Source organism: Danio rerio, chromosome 7 (genome assembly GCF_052040795.2).
Source record: "Danio rerio strain M-AB ecotype USA chromosome 7, GRCz13ab, whole genome shotgun sequence".
Lineage (NCBI taxonomy): Eukaryota > Metazoa > Chordata > Actinopteri > Cypriniformes > Danionidae > Danio > Danio rerio.
The window spans coordinates 40,492,501-40,507,971 of record NC_141027.1 but is presented as its reverse complement, the minus strand read 5'-3'; the positions used below and the strand labels follow the sequence as shown (position 1 = coordinate 40,507,971).

Here is a 15,471-nt window from a genome sequence, read left to right as displayed (position 1 = left end):
CTTATGTCTTTAAAAAATGGTTTTGTTAATAATGTTGAATTTCACATACATACATATATATATATATATATATATATATATATATATATATATATATATATATATATATATATATATATACATATATATATATATATATATATGTATATATATATATATATATATATATATATATATATATATATATATATATATATATATATATATATATATATATATATATATAAATATATATATATATATATATACACACACAGGGCTTTACATTAACACCCGCCAAATGCGGGTAGATTTCGGTGGTGGCGGGTAAGACACTCCCACTAGCCACTTTGGCTGGTTGAAAATAATTTTCCCAGATAATAATTCTTAAAAGCAGGGTTCGACAATAAGGATGGTCCAATATGCATGCACAGGCGATCGAGAAGCAACACGACTGACAAAAATAATTGCTTTCGCAACTTCGCGCGAGCAAAGCAGGTGAATACCGAATGAGAGGATAATCACTCGCGCTAACATGCAACTGTTTATAACGTGTGCGCGCTCCGTTTCCTTTTGTGAAGCAACTGTGTCTAGAAATACAACTGATGCGATCGGTTCTCTTACAAAAAGACTGAACAAAAAGGGAGGAACATGCACATAGAGTCTTGCTGCTTTCAAGAGTTCCAGAGTTGACTTATTGTAAGCAGCGCCAGTTGCTTTCGGTTTAACCATTCTTCAAAAAGATACTTTATGGGTCTATCATTAACCATGCGTGTGTGATCATCCTTTCATTATCACAGTATGTTTTTTACCTGCTTTCTTTTGCATTAATATGGTTTAATTATTATTTTTTTCACAATAACATTGCTTTAATGGGAGAATAACTCCCCATTTATGTGTAGTTAACTAATGATCTGGGACCTTTAGCCAGGACATATGACTGTGCATATGTTGTGTTAAATAAAAAGTATAGTATTCAGCTATATTTTGCATGTTTTCACATAATTAAAATTTGTGGCTAAGAAATAATTAACTGTTTATTTATGGTGTGGTCAGAGATAAATTTGGTAAATCCTTTTGGGCTCTTAAAATTATGAAAACTAATAGTAATATATGAAACCCTGACCCATTTGCTCATGATTATTGAGTAAGCTCATATACGACACACAAAAAGTGAAATGAATGAGGAGGCGTGTAGAGATAACACAAACTCTAAATTAAGTAAGTTTAGCATGTCAAAGTCATATTTATGTGGATAAAATATATTTTCCCAACAAAAAAATTGTGGCTAGTGAAAATGGCGAGTGGCTAGTAATATTGGAAAACTACTAGCCACAGTGGCTGGTGGTCAAAAAAGTTACTGTTAAGCCCTGTATATATATATATATATATATATATATATATATATATATATATATATATATATATATATATATATATATATATATATATACATACATACATACAGGGCTTAACAGTAACTTTTTTGACCACCAGCCACTGTGGCTAGTAGTTTTCCAATATTACTAGCCACTCGCCATTTTCACTAGCCACAATTTTTAACCACTAGCCACAATTTTTAATTTTTAACAATTTTTAAGAAAGTAACCGCTCGCTGATAAAAGATAATGGAAAATTCTATATATATATATATATATATATATATATATATATATATATATATATATATATATATATATATATATATAATTTTCCATTATCTTTTATCAGCGAGCGGTTACTTTACAGGAGCTATTAAACCAGGCCTTGCACTTCACTATAATACTACCATAGAGAAAAAGTGGAATGCTAAAAGATAGTCTTTCCTGCTACCTGCTTTCCATATAGTCTAAATACATCCTACATAAACACAGCATCATACATGGAGAGATTGCTCTGCTACACACTTGATGTGACAGACTGCAACAAACACATAAAACATGCACAGAACAGTCTTTGTGTGAGCATGAGTGTATATTTCCGATCCTGTACTACAAAACAGTACAAGGGCAATTCAGTATTTGGTTACACACCTCCCTATAAATACACACACCCTTTCGGTAAAAATAGGCTCCGTTCAGTCGACTGGATTCCTTCCATGAAACACGTGGTTGCATCACAATATAGGGAAGAGCTTCTCCGTATCCAGCAAATTAACTCTCTGGCCTTGGCTAACATAATCCATTGGGTCACGGAGACAAGTTCAGTGGAAGATGCCATACATAACATGGGCTGCTGTGTATGTGTTGTGAACAAATGATTGTGGAAAACACAACAGAAGACAATATGAGAAGATATAACAACATACCTGTATACTTTTAATCCCCGCTCTGCAGTAGTACCTTTTGACATCCACATCGATTTCAGTGTTACCAACATAACTGTAAAGTAAAAGACAAACATTGAAAGCAGCAGCACAACCAGGAGGATCAAAAGACATCAAGAAGACTCATGACAGTGACTTCACCTGATCTGAAGGTCCATGATGATCTGCCGTTTGTCCACATTCTCAGAGTAAACTTTGACCCCATTGATCCTGAGAGGCTGTGATAAAGATGAATGCAGATGTCCCGTCAGGGGGGAGGGGGGAGGCAGGGTGACATTTCTTTAACCAGCATGCATTCTTTCACAGAGCCCTGACTACATCAACTATTTCCATCTGACAGCTGGTCAGCTTTTCCAAAAGGTTTACATTTCTTACGTCAGACTTTCTACTCCTGATGCAATTTGAAGCTTTTTATTGTCAAGCTATGTCTTCAATGAGGAATGAAAGGTGCCACGAACAATATACACAGTTCAGACTGACTAGATAAATATACTGATATTATGATAGAAATTATACTGTGAGATGTGGACACGTGAGAGAATTTCATTCAGAATGTTGCCTCAAGAGATGACCCACGTTTAGAATGTACAGTAAATTACCCTGTTTTGTTTTACAGTGCAAAATCCTATTGCTTTATTTTATGTTGTGTGTGTAATTGTCTGAATAACACAGTTGCCACCTGGGTTAGTAACTGTATTATGGACCAGCCCCTGCGATCGGATACTATACCAGAGTTGCCGACCCTGGGGTGTTACAGACTCTACTGAAAATCTGAAGACTGGGGGAGGGATGAAATTACAGGAGTTTTCCAGAAATTGAGGGTTGCGGGATGAATCTGACATACTGGAGACTCCCGAGAAAAACATAAGTGTTGGCAGGTATGGCCGGAACGGCTGTCTTTGTTTTGGTTCTTTTGACCCGCCCACTGCCAGTTTAGCCAATTATAATTCAGCACCCCGGGTTGCCTTGTTGGTGGAAAACCATGTATGTCATTCAAACAGTCATGAAGGCTCTCAAAGTGTGCATCTGTGACTGAAATGCGACCTCTGGTGGAAAGTAGCAGACTCCGAAATGAGACACAGATTTACAGAAGATGTTATTAATTACCAAATAATATAAATATTACAAACATAAACATTAGATGAGCAGGTTACATTGTAATCATGTGTCATAACAGCATGCTACATGTCGAGATTTGCAGTGATGAGCAGCTTGGCTGATTGCACCAGACAAAAGACGTCAGAAATTTAAATGCAGCCATTCAGAAGCACAGAATATTGCAATATTAGACCTCTTTAACATTATTAAATGCACATGCTGAATCACTGATATGTGTTGGTTTTGAGTCAGAGTTCTAAAGTTAAATTTCAAACATTTTTTTTTTACTTTTTTATTTTCAAGATCTGAGGTGAACTATCTGCTGCTGCTTTTAGTAGTATGCCATGTAAAGTGTCATTCAAACTCACATTGTTAGCATTTAACACTGAATAAAGCACATGAGATGTATCTGAGGTTAACATTGTCAGTTTGTCCTGTTGTTCAGCTGCAAGAAATAGAAGCGGTTTCTAAAATATAAACGTAAGGGTCTGGTTAGAATAAAAACACCTTTTAATATGGAAAATATTACTTCTATGCCATGGTATTGCTTTTATTTAGAACCCGATTTAAATCAGCCTTAAATCAGCCTTTAGGCTCGATAGTCAGGCACACTCCTGTTGGTCCTCAATCTGGCAACCTGCGCTTGCATGTGTTTTGAACCAGGCGTGCTGTACCTAACTCAACCACTGGGTGTCAAACTTACAAACCGCACCTTTAATGCTGTATATTGCAGATTTGTAATTTTTTTTTTAGAAAACCAATAAAAAACTTAATTTTAAAAAATAACTTTTTGCTTCCCTTCAAAAATGAATAAAAAAATAAAATTGTACTACAAAAAATAAAATATTTATAATTAAAATGTTAGGAGAGTTTTCGAAATTGGAGTTTATAGTTGCCTTGGGTTGGTTGGCACTTGGCATTTCATGTTTAATCATTTACAATTAAACATTTATACTTCCAATAGCAGTAACATACTACACAGGTCATGAACAAGATTTTTGTCATTTTAACTGTAAGTGGACTAAAGTACTTAATTAATTCTTTAACTAACCCACCAAGAAAAAAGCAAGTAAATGTTTGGATTGCATTTCTTAACTCCTAATGACTCTAGTTAACACACTCAATGTGTTTTTTCAACACATTTCATAATTTCTAAAATATCTACCTCTACCAAATGGTAGATATGTCGGTTTATGATCAATAATACATATACTATGAAAAGTATTCTAACATAAATATAATTGCTCAAATTTGATTCTTATAATAAACCATCTAACTTTGATGGAAACAATGCTGGCAAGACCGCACATGTCTGATGTTGCTTACAGTGGTCCAAGGGACCACTCAGGTAGTGAGCATGAAAAATTAGTGGGAACATTGCATACATGACTGTTTCAAGCCATTACAATACAAGCTACACTGACATCAAATCCCATAGTGAACTGTTCACTGCACAAACCAGCTTTTCACAATAAGATGTTTGGAGAGGCTTTTGAAACGAAGCTTAATTATATTTACTCAGTTTTATCGAGTGTGTAGTGTTTCTTACAGTAGTGGTCAGCTGACTCTTTTCTTACTGTTCAAAGGATTAAAAAGCATCAAGGTTGCCTGCTGCTGTAATCAGGTGTACACACCAGTACAGTAACACTGGCTCAGACTGGATAAATGGCCTTCTGACGAATAATAATTTTAAAGAAAACATGTTTATGCATATCTAAAAAAAACTCATGTTACGGAAGGTTGAATTCTTTTGAAGAGTAGCTACAGTAAAATGGGATGCAATAAAATCTGCAAATTACTGGCATTTAAATGTTTAAGATTTTTTAGATCTTATCAGCTTTTAAAGTGTGTGCGCGCGCGTGTGTGTGTGTGTGTGTGTGTGTGTGTGTGTGTGTGTGTGTGTGTGTGTGTGTGTGTGATAGAGAGAGAGAAAGAGAGAGAGATCATATACTCAAAGGAAAAGGTTGGACTACAATGTTAATTCTATTAAGTTTGGATAACATTTCTTTCAAATAATTAATTTAATTAATTGTCATTTAAAACTTTCTTTGTCTTCATTTGTTTTTATTGAAAATCAGGGGAAACTATTTAGTTTTCCAAATACTGATTTCTTTTGAAGTTAAAACTCATTAGTATTGCTTTGTTTAAACTTTAAACGTTAATATAAACATGTTTGAAAACATGCCAAATTTCATTTTAAATTTGTATGAAATTAATGAGAAGTGGTTTACAGAAAAAAACACACATATATAAACTATATGTGGCGTATACTAATTTTCTGAGAGAGAAAACAACTCATCTAGGAGATGAATTGCATAAAATGTTAAAAGATAATAACTGAAAGCCTGTGTTGGACACAACAGCATAACCTTGAAATGTTTCACTACAATGCTGTAACTCATTCTGCCTATAAATATATACAATAAATAACTAAAACATATATAGAGGCTGTAAAGATTTAGGTTGGGCTGGACACACTGTAAAGCCACACATGAACAAGCATATGGTTTCTTTTTTTTTTTGGGCGCACTTTATGTTAATCCACAATTTACACTATTAACAAACCATTACCTACAACTTTAAGCTCAAGAAACTACTAATTAGCAACTTATTAGTAGTTAGTAAGTATTTTGGTTTAGACATTGGGTAGAATTACTGTTGTAAAGTATTATCATACTTTACATGTGCTAATAAACAGAGAATATCTTAATAATAGGTAATTGATAATAATAATTAATGGTGTAAATTGTTACTTCAACTGAAGTGTTACCATTTAGTTTCAGTTTTTTAAATTAATTATTAATTGAGACTTTGGTGACCACATAGCAAGTAATAAGTTGTCAAATATCAATATATTGATAAATATTGATACTGAAATATTTTAAATGATACAATCTTGCTTTTGGTTAGTATCAATACTGGATTTGCTCTTTCTTTTAACCAGCAGGGATATAAATAATTAATAATAATTATAATTTTTTGCCTTTTGGACTTAACTTATGGTCTTTTGGTCTTATGGCCTGCTGACCTATCTGATATTAGCCTTATGTGGTTTAGTTATTGTTTCCCTTTTTACTTACTTTGCATACTTTTAAAGTTGTGGAATTTGTTCTCCAAAGTATCAAAAATGGAATCGAATTTCGATATTTTTAATGTATTGTATCAAAGTTGGACATTCCAGTGCCAACACCTTATTATGTGGCCTCATGTGGATAAAATACAAGGGATATACAGAATGACTACAATGGTGTTTTTGTATTAAGTGTTAGAGAGATTGGGCAAAGTTCTGCAAAACACAAGCCAGTTTGACTGATGTTCTGTTAAACACGGGAGCATAGATTTGCATGTCTTCTAATAGAATGGCGTCAGTGAGAGATGAATGTTGACAGACCATGAGAACTGCATACCTTATCTCCCAGATCGATCTTGGTGAAGCTGAATGTACTGAGGTGTGCGTTGGATTCTTTGATGGCTGGCTCAATTGTTTCCTTAAACAACTTGTCAACAAACTGACACACGTAAGGCCACATCTGGTTCACCGTCTGAAAAGTAAAGACGGTTTCTGTTCAGCACTTTTTGCGACAGAGGACAAATGAGGCACTTGAGGCATCTTTGATTCCCACTGCTACTGAAACTCATTAGTTAATAGAGCAGTTTAACTGTTGCTTGTTACTGTCATGGCTACATTTGCCTAAAACAAAACAATGACTGTGTTGCTACTTCAGAATTATAAAGTGTTATCTGTATCCCGAGTGAGATACTGAGCTTTATAGGTTTTATTTTTTAAATGCTCAAATCTCCAGACTGCATTTTAAAAAATAGTGCAAAACAAATGTACATACTACAGTGTAAATAAATTATACAGAATATGAATATCTGAGTAACTCAGTTTTACAATTTATAATTACAAAGTAGGGTGACATGGTGGCTCAGTGGCTAGCACTGTCGCCTCACAGCAATTAGGTCACCACTGGTTCAAGTCCAAGCTGGGTCAGTTGGCATTTCTATTTAATTAATAGCATTTTTTTGTGGTTTTCACCTTTTTTTTTTGATAGGACACTAAAGAGTATAGACAGGAAAGCGTGGCGAGAAGAAAAAGGGGAAGGATCGGCATAGGACCTTGAGACAGAAATCGAATTTGGGTTGCCGTAAACACCAGAGTCCCATATGTCGACGCACTAACCCAGGGGTGCCCAAACTTGGTCCTGGAGTGCCGGTGTCCTGCAAAGTTTAGTTCCAACCATAATCAGACACACCTGGGCAAGCTAATCAAGCTCTTACTAGGCTTTCTAGAAACATCCTTGCAGGTGTGTTGAGGCAAGTTAGAGCTTAATTCTGCAGGACACTTGCCCTCTAGGAACGAGTTTGGGCATCCCCATTGAATAATTCCAAAATTATGGAGTACCTTTAAAAATTCAGGGTAAAGGTAGTGGATAACATAGAGGTAAACAACATTCGTATGAACAGGCCTGGAACATGTTGGAACTTGACTAAGTGTAAATTCTCAAAGCATCTGAAAACAATCCCTCCATGAAAACTGTACAGGCATGCTTACTGCCCTGACACAACAGATTTATAAAAACTTGCACATAAGCAAATTAATATTCATGATGTACTGAATTGCGCATATTTGTTTTTATAATTTTTAACATTTATAAGAAATGTAAACATTTAATGAAGTTGTAAAATGTTGGCTAATTTGTATTATACAAAACAATGAGAGTTTTTAACTCTCCCTTGTTGAGTTTAAAACATCAGAGACTCTGCAGTGTTTCATGTAAATAGTTTTGCATGGTTTTGAATGTTGCAGACTTATTTTGCAGAAGCATGAGGCCATTCAGGTACATACATTTCACCACTGGGCAAAATGCCAATGAAATATTCAAATCAGGAAACTTACATGAAGACTGGGAGCCACTGGATGTATAAGTACAATGAATATTTAAAAATGAAAGCAGCTTATTACACAGCTGCATTTTTCCACCCTGAGGGTTTTCATTTTTGACACAGAGGGTGAAAAATGATGGTTATATGTAGCGTAACATGAGCAAGTGCAGTGGATTATATCAGCGGTGCACAACCAATAATACCCCAGAGAGAAAGAGAGAGAGTATCATATTCCAGATTAGTAACTGCAAACACACGTATTGGAGAATGATGGATGAAGACTACCTAGAGATGATGACGGACAGGCAAATGTTAATTCATGATTCGCTCACCTTATTTAGCCACTCAACTCTCTCCACATCTGGATAATGAACCTAGTGAGAAAGCAGACAAATTCATCATATTAAAAGGAAAGAGAGCTTCTGTAAATATACTGCAGTGTGTCTGAGGAATTCCCTCAGGCAAACACACACATACACACACGCCCTTAGTACACAGAGGTCATAAAAAATAAACACAGGTTATGTATTCAAGTGTAAGGTTTATTCTCTCCTTTTCTTTCACTTCAGTGGTGTCATCATGTCTACATGTACAGCAGTGGCATCAGCGTTGAGTGTAGCTGCAGTTGAATCCCAGCGCAAGTAAAATGCTTAGCCTGCATTTGTTTCGTGCAGTGGGAGGGGTGCAGATGACACACTAACCTAGCACTTTTTAAGCATTAAGCTTTAGTATTAATTCTGAGCTCACAATTATTCCACCGAATTATGGCTGTAGGATATTGGAATAATCTGATGTTGGAATAATTTGTAATTCTGCTTTAGATGAGTTTGAATATTTCACCAGATGGCTTAAATAGCTTAATTAGGAAAGAATACAGCACCTTAGATCAGTTGTGGGGATTTGAATGAGTCATATATAATCAAATGTAATTTAAAACATGCATATGATCAAATTCCAGACATAAATAAATACAATAGAGCAAAGATAAAAGTGAAATAACCAGCACTTTGTGGTTTTCTATGTAGTTTAACAGTATTTAGGTGAAGGGGTTGAATAATCAAATATAAAATAACACTGCATTACTCTTCACTGTATAAACAATTACATAAAAATGAATCTTTACTCTAAGTTCTAAGCTACAAACATTATAATTTCCTGCTTTAAAACTCTCTTGAATTCAGACAAAAAGTCAAAGGCCTTAAAACATGTGAATGATATACTTTAACTCTATCATGCTTAAACGCTGCAAACCTCATCTAAACATGTAAACTATAATCTAGACCAGTGATTCTCAAAGTGGGGGATCGGGATCCCCTGGGGGGTCACGGGACAATAAAAAGGGGTTGATTGGTGATTTAAAAAAGATCTTATAAATTTGAATAAACTTTTATGATTACCATTGTTAATCCACACCCTAAAGAGGATAAAAATAGAGCCATAAAAAATACAATATCCAAACAAAAAACCATCAACTTTTCGTTTTTTTTGTTTTGTTGTTGTTGTTTTTCTTTGGATTGCATTTGGATTTGCTTTTTAAAGTAAATTAACGACAGCAATAGCGTCAGTTGCACCAGATTTTACAGCACTAGCTAAACTTTCTGACACCTTTACAGCACGTACGTACATTTAAAATAAATACAGGACACTGAATATGGAGGATTATCTTTAAGTGGCAGTCTCTAAAATTAAACCAAGAAAAGACTTGTGATGTAACTTAAACATTGTGCCCACCCGTCTCATTAGGTGAGGTTAATATTAAATAATAGTAAAAAAATGATATGGTTGTTAGACGGTTGCACTTTTTTGTGTTTTCAATGTGCTGGTGTTTATATAGGCCTATTGGTTTGTGTGAGTGTTGTGTGCAACGTTTGTATGATTATAACCACTTCCGAAAATAGTGGGGGTTGCGAGTCATTGGCATTGTTATTTTGGGGGTCTGGGGCCGAAAAGTTTGAGAACCCCTGACCAGGGGTGTCCAAACTCAGTCCTGAAGGGGCAGTGTCCTGCTGAGTTTGCCTCCAACTTGCTTTAACACACCTGCCAGGAAGTTTCTATATCTAGTAAAAGCTTGATTAGCTGGTTCAGGTATGTTCGATTAGGGTTGGAGCCAAACTCTCCAGGTTTGGACATCCCTGATCTAGACTAAACTGTACGCATCTTGTGATGTGACTACTGTGGATGCGCACACTCTGATAGGAGTGCCGAAATGATATATTGTGCAGCCCTAAAGCTAATGTTGTTCATTTTATAGTTGAAGGATGCAAATTTTGGTTTCTGGCCAAAAGAGGGCAAAGGTCAAAAATATGAGCAGATAAGGATTTGAAAATGTGATCTGTTAAGCATCATACTCAAAAGATACTCATGTATATTGAAAAGGTCTTATAGAAGAAAAAGTCAAACTCAGAAAACTCACTCACTTTCCTTTGGCTTAGTCCCTGCTTTATCAGGGGTTGCTAAATTGGAATGAACCACCAATTACTCTGGCATATGTTTTATGCAGTGGATGCCCTTCCAGCCACAACACACAAAAACCAAACGCTAACTGCATACACATGAGAGTATGAACTGTTGGAAGAGTGTTGTTTTATTGGATTTTGATACCACACGTCATATGTGGGGGGAAAAACTCTGCCTTTTGCGATGCAGGTGTCTGTGGTCCTTCACTGACTTGGTAGGTGCAGAAAAAAAGTGTCAAACAGCCGTATGTGTATAGACTATCCTGTTGCAAATTGCAGCGAAAAGTCCTACATGGCGGTAATAGTTTGATTGCGGTGTTTACATGTCAGTACTGCTCTTCAATAATGCAACTAAAATAGGCATACTCCACATGTCTTTATATGATTTCTGTTTAGATTATGGCCTTAATCAAATTAATTTAATAAAAAAAATCTGTTTTCATGGTAGACTCTTAATCGCATTAAAATCAGATTATTGGTGTCCTTATAAACATCCTCAATGAGTGATTTCAGCACCTTTCCGTCCCCTACTGACTAATATAAAAGCTGTTGTCTAAACTCAAGAGTGACCACAAAAATACCATACAAACAATTTGCAAAACGTCACACAATTAATATAACAATTCAGACTGAAATAACGCTGTCACGTAGCCTATAAGCAACAAAAAATTCTGGTTTTGCCTAAAGCAGGGGTGTCCAAACTCAGTCCTGGTGGGCCAGTGTCCTAAATATTTTAGTTTCAACCCCAAAAAAACACATCTGAACCAGCTAATCAAGCTCTTTCTAGGTATCTTTGATACTTTTAGGCAGGCGTGTTGGAGGAAGTTGGAGCTAAACCATGCAGGACACCAGCCTTCCAGGACTGAGTTTGGACACCCTGGCCAAGAGTTTATCAATAATAGTTGACCAGCATTGCCATTGACCATGTCACACTTTGAGCTAGACTTTTTTGTAGAGATGTAGGGATGGAGGCAAGAGAACAGTGGGATGAAGGGGAAGGGAAGTAAGGGTAAAAAAACAGTGAACAGGTAGATAGGTTGATCGGGCGTCCTATGATGATGCCCAGAGACTGAGAGTTGGGGTACCATCGCTGTAATATTTTGGTAGAGTGATTGGACCCCCGATTCAACCTAGGAGAGAAGAGAGGGTTATAGGAGGATTATAAATGGGAAGCATGGAAATGGGAGGGTGAGTTCAAGAGAACTAGAAGAAAAGTGCTAGAGGCTGGTCTGCCTTAAATAAGTTTTCAGGGAGAGCCCAGGGAGTTTTCGGGGAGAACCAATCACCTAAAACCAAAAAGTTTTAGATAATTGTTTAAGAAGACATAGTGAAGCATCTGCCGCAGAACCTTTGGTAACAAGTTAACTCCATGGATTGCATTCTGAGGAAATATCAAAAATATAACATTTCAAAAGAATAATTTACTAACCACACACACATTACACTACATTTGAAACAAGTGCATCAAATGCATAGGCCATATTTGAATCTCACCACCGTGAAGATGCAACTGCAAAACCATAAATGTTTCTCTCCAAGACACTACTTAAAAGGTGAAAGGAAAATCCCAGCAGGTAAGCCACATCAGTTAACCTATGGGCACACTGCGCCTCAGTCAGTGAGAAGACACTGCGGTTTTGGCACCTATAAGACTAGCCTCTTTCTTTGTCCTATAAAAGTAGCATCTTAACTGTGATCTCAAGGGACAAGCTGAGTGTGTGGCTTCCTTCTGCAGTGCACTCACTCTGAATTTATTTTCATCCCCAAACAGTGTTGGTGTAGCTTAGAGCGGAGAATTGTATATGACAGCACAGCACATTCTTCAGCAAGCTGTCCTACTGACATATTCATATCACTTCAGCATAACCATCAGTCGGGACATAAATCACCGGATGCAGAAAGAGCTACTTAGACCAACAAGCTGGACTTCTGAGTCTCTCTCAATGTATGAATATTGAATTTTTTGTTTAGTATTAATGAAATGTGGAAAAGTCACTGAAAGTTCCCATGGTAACCGTGTTTCTATGGTCACTAGAGATCTCTGAAGATCTCTGCTCACTGAATATAGACCGCAGACAGATAGAGATCTATGGAAATGTTGCTATAAAACTGTAGAGAGAGACTGCATAGTTGTTTTGAGCAATACCTTAAAGTAGTGCTGGGCTGATAAATGATATTATAGTGAACCGTGATACAATTTATGTCAATAACAATGACAAGCTCTGGACTTTTACTCTATATTGATCTAAGAGACAAACACACAGCAGAAATTTACAATGAGAATCTATTTTTTTATTTATATTATGCCATTTAATGGACCCTCTAATTTTTGTGGCTTCAGTGATTGTTGGGATACTCTTTTAAATCTGGAAGCATTAACAACTTATATATAGAAATATAGTTAAAATCTGAATTATTAGCCCCTCTCTTTATTTTTCCCCAATTTCTGTTTAATAGAGAGAAGATTTTTTCAACACATTTCTAAATGTAATAGTTTTAATAACTCTTCTCTAATAACTGATTTATTTAATTTATGCTTTTAAATGTTGTTAGATGTGAAAACTGCAAGAAGATTTACTTGAAACTCTGTAACACACTTAACTATTGCAGTAAGCCTGAAGGCCATACTTTGGCATGAGATGTTTTATTGTTTACTTCATACAAACGCGTGTCTGATTAAATCAATCAATCGACTTCCAGAGAACCAGCATATGAATTGTGTAAATTTATCTTCTTCCAGCATAGCCTGTTTCCTGAGAACCAGAGAGAGAAACTAGCAAGAATGTCACCAGATCCTTCTTGGTGTAAGATAATGGAGTATAACATGTCTGGCTATTAAAAAGCACTGTTTTAAAACTCTCTGTAAAGAGAGAGAGAGACAGCGAGAGCAAGACTTCAAACTCATCAACATAAACCAGTTTAACAGACTTCTGATCTCCTAGGGGCAAGTTGCCTCATGCCACAATGTCATTTGATTAAGTTTGCAGAGTACTTGGTATGTATATATATATATATAATATTATTATTATTATTATTGTATTGTTTTACCACAGAGGACTGCCTTGAACTGTGAGATTCTACCTACAAGCCAGAAATGACAGCGGCATTTTTCTACTCAAGGCTCCAGTGGGCATCTCATCTCACTATCATTCATCGTTTCTGAATTCCGGCAATTTTCTTTTTCAATAATTCATCTACCTCTAATATTTCCATGGCTTTTCTGAGCCCAGCACAGCATGGGCATGTTTTTACACAAGAGTATAAAAATCAATCAGGTAAATTTGAAAATAAAAACAATGGCAGCAAGAAACATGATCATGTTTCTATTGTTAATAAGATGAAATGTTGGTGCCTGCATACTTCTGCAACCTATTACCGCATATTTTAAGTAATATAATGTTAACATTACTTTTGTAGAAGAACCAATGATAAAAAATCAGATAAAAACAGAAGACAAAACTTTTTTTAAAATGATATAATATTTTAAGTGTTTGTAATTGTAAAATATAAGGCATATTGATAGTTTTGAACAGTAATAAATAAATAAAATGTGAAACTATTTACAGACCTTGAAGAAGAGAGTAGTTAATTACGAATCGCCACACAGATTTTCCTGTAAATGGTAAAAACATGTTCTGACAGTGCACAGACTGCAGGGCATCCTCATTTGCAACTTTACAGAGTGACCTTGGCTCTCACCATTCAGGTTGAAATATCTCATTACACAACATAAATTCACTTTGCTGCACTTGGCTTTAAATGAGGAGCCAGAGGCTCAAGGCAATGCTTACAAGGGACAAAAATAGAGTCAAATCTGGTTGAGACAAGGCTTATGACAATGTCTTACAACTCAAATTTATTATTTATCAAAAAGAAATTAAAATTAGTTATTCTTTGTTTTATTAGTTATTACTTAAAGGTATTTCACATATTATACATTTTAGGCCTTAAAAAGTATTAAGATCATCTATAATTAAATAAAAGCTTTTGTGATTTCATTGTGAGTTTAGGTATATTAACCAAGTAGTGACAATGGTCATGTTTGAATTATTAAGCTAACCAATTAAGTCTCCAAGCATCTAAAGCTGTTATAAATATCATTGCAAATAAAATGTGATTATTCTTTTAAACAGCACTCTAAAATATAAGAATTTATGAATATTTTGAAGTAGTCACAATTTCAATATTGTGCATGATCATCATCACGATATACTGAAATACTAAATATCACCATGTGTTTAGTTGAGACAAAAGTTGCATCCTCTAACAAAACACTCTTCACCTTCACTGACAAAAGGTCAAAATGTCTCGCCTGACAGCCCAGGATCAGCAGGGGATCCAAACTTAGTTGAGCTTCAAGCCTTTAGAATGGATGCAGCATTTAAAAAGCAAGTAACACAGTCTGCTGTAGCAAGCCTGGGTGAAGCACAACTCTTTTAACTGTAATTCACTGTTTATCTGTTATTGCAAATAGTTCCTTGGACTGACTGAATGACATCCTTTTAACTTTAAGCCTAAAACATTACCACTCTCAATAGCCTAAACAAATCATACTGAAAGCTGTCATAACATCTTCCACTGACAATAAACCTTTCAAAGAGAGCCCAGTCTATTTTTATTCTACACATGTAATGATGGAAGGCTTTACAGCATCTACAGATATAAACTCCCTGTCAATTTCCCCTCTGTGCTTGTGTGCAGTCTATGATGTTTTGACAGCCAATG

The 15,471-nt window shown here is 35.5% G+C and overlaps 1 protein-coding gene across 12 annotated transcripts in view; it reads right to left on the bottom strand.

The window, feature by feature from the left end:
• esyt2b (extended synaptotagmin-like protein 2b) overlaps positions 1 to 15,471 on the bottom strand; it is an 846,120-nt gene that overhangs the window by 35,747 nt on the left and 794,902 nt on the right. For 10 of the 12 annotated variants that reach the window (XR_015496020.1, XR_015496021.1, XR_015496022.1 and 7 more), the window contains 4 exons: positions 8,623 to 8,664; positions 6,811 to 6,945; positions 2,447 to 2,523; positions 2,288 to 2,360 (listed from right to left, as the gene is read on the bottom strand). The exons of the other annotated variants lie outside the window; for them this stretch is intronic. Coding sequence is in view for 6 of the 10 variants with exons in the window: in XM_087261599.1 (XP_087117725.1) it covers positions 2,288 to 2,360; positions 2,447 to 2,523; positions 6,811 to 6,945; positions 8,623 to 8,664 (327 nt within the window). In the remaining 4 variants the exon portion in view is untranslated. The remainder of the gene's footprint in view (positions 1 to 2,287; positions 2,361 to 2,446; positions 2,524 to 6,810; positions 6,946 to 8,622; positions 8,665 to 15,471) is intronic. 12 annotated transcript variants of the gene reach the window in all.